Here is a 4,231-nt window from a genome sequence, read left to right as displayed (position 1 = left end):
CCCCCCCCCTCACACACACACACACTCTCTCTCGTCTTTCCATTCTGTAGAGGTTGTATTATGAAAATTAATAAATAAAAACTTATAATACTCGTACGGAGTTTTTACGAATCCATTTCACGGATTGAGTGTATTTTTTTTTAATCCTTTAATTCTTGGAGAGAGAAAAAAGAACAAGAAAAATTGTGGAACTTGTGTCATTGTGGAACGCGGGGGCGGTGTATGACAATCATATCCTGGATCCTGCCATCCTGGTGGACAAAAAGAAAAAAAAAACGTGGGGGGGGAGGGAGAGAGATGATCTGGTGTGAAAGATGGGATCGGCAAAAAAAGATTGACTTGCAACGTACGCACCACCACACCCCCCCCCGGGGCCCCTGACGTTGTCATGCAACCTGCGCATCACTAGTGACTACTTTATTGTGACGACACTTTTTTTTTTCTTCTTATTCTCTTGTTCTATCAACGAGGTGAGGCTAGGATGAATGAAAGAAAAAGAAGAAGAAGTGGGGAGTAAGAGAAGAATAAAGGGAAGAGAGGAGAATCATGCAAGACTAGAGAATCAAGAGAAGAAGTGGAGGCGAGAGCAAACAGAGAGAGGTGAGAGGACCAGAGAAGAAGAAAAAAAACACAGGGAAGTAGTGAAGGTGTTGGAAGAATCCCAGGACATCGGGGAGGGGTTAGGGTTGTCGCAACCGATTAAGGGAGGGGGGGAAGAAAAGAATGAAGGAATGAAAGTGAATCTGGGGTAGATGAACATGGCATCTTTTTCTTTTCTTTTCTTCTTTTCTTCTTCCTTTTCTCCCCCTCCCTCATCCCCCCCTCATCTGTGGCAGTGCACATTCAGTCATGTGGACTGTATTATTAGTAGCAAGACAGGAGCAAGTCGCATATCTAGACGGCAGTGTGTATGACTAATAACATTCCTTTTATTTTATTCTTTATTCTTTTACCTTACTACCTCCTTGGCTACAGATATTAGATATTACCAGTCTTACGGACAAGGTGAGAGTAGACGGAAGGGGTCATGTCGGAAAAATGACTCATAGTGCGGTCTACTACGGGTAACTACCCTGCTGCTACAAGTAATACTATCATCAGTTTTGTACGGGTAATGTGCGATCTGTACGTGACAGGAGCGGAAGAAGAAGGTATTAGGAGTAATGTATATATATATACAGTATAAGATAAAAATATAATAAAAAAGTCATTACACATCATATGGGACTGCAGCAAATGAGCAGGTCATGGTAGGACCAAAGGTGATTGAGCATAATCTGTAGAGCCAGTCTCAACACATTTGTCCCTTAGGAAACAACCTGTACGTATATATTTCGAGCAAGCATCACACACACACACACATAGACCATCCAAGACGCTCCCATTGAGAGAAATGTTCATAATCTTTTTCTAAGAATTTTTTTATTTTTTTATTTTTTATTTTTTATTTTTTTGTCAAGCATCATGGGGTTTTTTTTTTCATAAAAGGAAATTCCCTAAAAAAAAACCCCTATTCCATGAAAACCCCTCGCTAATCCCAAAACACCATCCGTTTGCCATGTGTAGAAATAAGACCCAAGAAAAGGGAGGGAAAAAAATTTATCAAGAAAAAAAAGTGGTAGGAAAAAAGTAAAATGGTATATACGCTGATTAGGTATTAACATTAGAAGACATCTTTCGTGTTGCCTTGTAGAGATTGTCCGGCCGAGGATCGAGCAGATGCGTTCTCTTGCGAGGACGAGAGAGAGAGAGAGAGAGAGAGAGAGAGAGAAGAGGAATCACTTGTCATCCTCATCCTCGGTAGACAGCCAGCCGCGGGACATCTGGACAGCCCTCTCCCACCGGTCCCTCGACATCTTGCGCTTCTTCGCGTCGATGCTGGGGGTGAAGACGGTGCGGTTCGCGCTGTTGGAGTCGCGCAGGTCGTGCATGCTCTTCCAGACGCCAGAGGCCACGCCGGACGCGATGGCGGCGCCCAGGGCCGTCGTCTCCCTCATGACCGGGCGGTCGACCGGGATGCCCGACAGGTCGGCCTGGGTCTGCATGCACAGGTCCGAGTTGGACAGGCCGCCGTCGACGGCGAGGTCGGCCAGGGCCTTGCCCGAGTCGGCCGCCATGGCCTCGAGGATGGCCGCCGTCTGGTGGCAGGTGGCCTCGAGGGTGGCGCGGGCGATGTGCCCCTTCTGGGTGTGGGCCGTCAGGCCGAACATGGTGCCCTGGGCGTCGTCGATCCAGTAGGGGGCGAAGAGGCCGGAGAAGGCGGTGACGAAGTAGACGCCGCCGTTGTCGGGCACCGTCTTGGCCAGGGCGTCGATCTCCTTGGGGTTGTCGAGGATGCCGAGGTTGTTCTGGAGGAAGGTCAGGCCCGAACCGCCGACGGCGACGCTGCCCTCGAGCGCATACACGGGCGAGTGGCCGGGGCCGAAGTCGTACGCCACGGTGGAGAGGAGGCCCGAGTTGGAGATGACGGGCTCGTCGCCGACGTTGTACAGGAGGAAGCAGCCGGTGCCGTACGTGTTCTTGGCCTGGCCGGGCTCGAAGCCGCACTGGCCGACCAGGGCCGACGACTGGTCGCCCAGGCAGCCGGTGATGGGGACGCCCTGGAGGGGGCCCCGGGTGAGGGCGCCGAAGGCCTCGGCGTCGGACGAGGGGACGATGCGGGGCAGGGCCACCTTGGAGCGGTCGATGCCGAAGAAGTCGAGGAGCTGGTCGTCGTACTCCAAGCTGCGGAGGTTGACAAACATGGTGCGGCTGGCGTTGGTGGAGTCGGTGACGTGGATGGGTTCGCCGTCGCTGACGGCGCGGTCGACGCCACCGTTGAGCTTGTAGATCAGCCACGAGTCGACGGTGCCGAAGGCCAGGTTGCCCTCGTCGTAGACGGCCCGGACGGCCTCGTCGTTCTCGAGGAGCCACATGAGCTTGACGCTCGACGGGTAGGTGGACAGGGGCATGCCGCACAGGCCGTGGATCTTGTCGGCGCCCTCGCGGGACTTGAGCTCGCGCACCAGGGGGGCGGTGCGGGTGTCGGGCCAGGCCATGGCGTCGCAGACGGGCTTGCCAGTGGTCTTGTTCCAGAGCACGACGGTCTCACGCTGGTTCGTCAGACCGACGGAGCGTATCCTCTTGGGGTCGTGGCCTTGCTGGATGAACTTCTCGACAGCCTTCTCGATGCACGTCTCGACGCTGCTGAGGAGCTCCATGGGATCCTGCTCGTGCCATCTGTCTCATTGTACTCGTCAGAAGGGGAGGCAAAGAAGGAAAAGTCCGGATCCACCGGATTCGAGCACCACCGCACCGTCTACTGCAAGTCTGTTCACGTCTACGGGAGAGTACGAGGGAGGGGGGGAGGGGGCGATCAATGTAAGCTCTTACCCCGAGTGGCGGTGCTTGTTCTCGAAGCCCATTTGGTGCGTGACGACGGGGGTGCCCTCGTCGTTGAAGATGATGAAGCGGGTGGAAGTGGTGCCCTGGTCGATGCTGCCTACGAACCACTTCTCGGGCTTCACCTCGGTTGCGTCGGAGACATCGCTGGCAGGGTATTCGTCGCCCTCGTAGAAGGTGACGTCGACCTTGTCGCTGAGGGTGGTGGTGGTGGTCCTGGTGGAAGGGAGGACGGTGGGACGCTTGTGGGAGCGCTGACGACGTAGACTGCCCCAGGTCCTGGTGACGGCGTCTGTCGGGCGGCTGAACCAATGCATCTGTCACGGTATGTGTGATGGACGTGGATGTGTGGTGGGGAGGTTGACGGTAGACTGATGACCGAGATGGTCGTTGTCGACAGAAGTCCAAGTCGCACTGTACTCGTATGAGTTGGACTTGGACTTGGTGATGGTGTTGGTGATGGTGGTGGTGATGGTGGTGATGGTGGTGGTGGAGTTGTGTACTGGAGGGGAGTTGCGAGGATGAGAGAGGAGGGTTGATGCTGATGGATAGGAATAGAGGTGGGATGAGGAGCTATACAAATAGCCAAGAGCAGAGGATGAATGCCAAGGATGATATGCGGGGAAGGGTGGTGAACGTAATATAATAAAAGGTGGCAAGGACGGATAGAAGGGGAAGCAGAGGAATCGATGACGGGGGACACGCAAGCCAACCATGGCTTCGCGTATAGAGTTATATAAGTGAGCTCTTTTTTTTTTTTTTTTTTTTTTGAAGAAAAATTTCTTAAATAAAGAAACTCGGAGGAAAAGGAAAGAAAGAGAGAGCCTCGCACGTGTTCTTGCCCTGAGTT

The 4,231-nt window shown here is 53.2% G+C and overlaps 1 protein-coding gene across 1 annotated transcript; it reads right to left on the bottom strand.

Moving 5' to 3' along the window:
• Positions 1-1,778: 1,778 nt before the first annotated feature.
• On the bottom strand, positions 1,779-3,698 carry GMORB2_0783 (glycerol kinase; the record flags this gene model as incomplete). Its single annotated transcript, XM_035462767.1, has 2 exons — positions 1,779-3,219; positions 3,373-3,698. The coding sequence occupies 2 exons, from the start codon at positions 3,696-3,698 to the stop codon at positions 1,779-1,781; spliced, it is 1,767 nt and encodes a 588-aa protein (XP_035324191.1).
• Between the last annotated feature and the right edge of the window lie 533 nt (positions 3,699-4,231).

This window comes from Geosmithia morbida (genome assembly GCF_012550715.1).
Source record: "Geosmithia morbida isolate 1262 chromosome Unknown scaffold_1, whole genome shotgun sequence".
In the NCBI taxonomy this organism is placed as follows: Eukaryota; Fungi; Ascomycota; class Sordariomycetes; order Hypocreales; family Bionectriaceae; genus Geosmithia; species Geosmithia morbida.
This window is presented reverse-complemented; position numbering and strand designations above follow the sequence as displayed.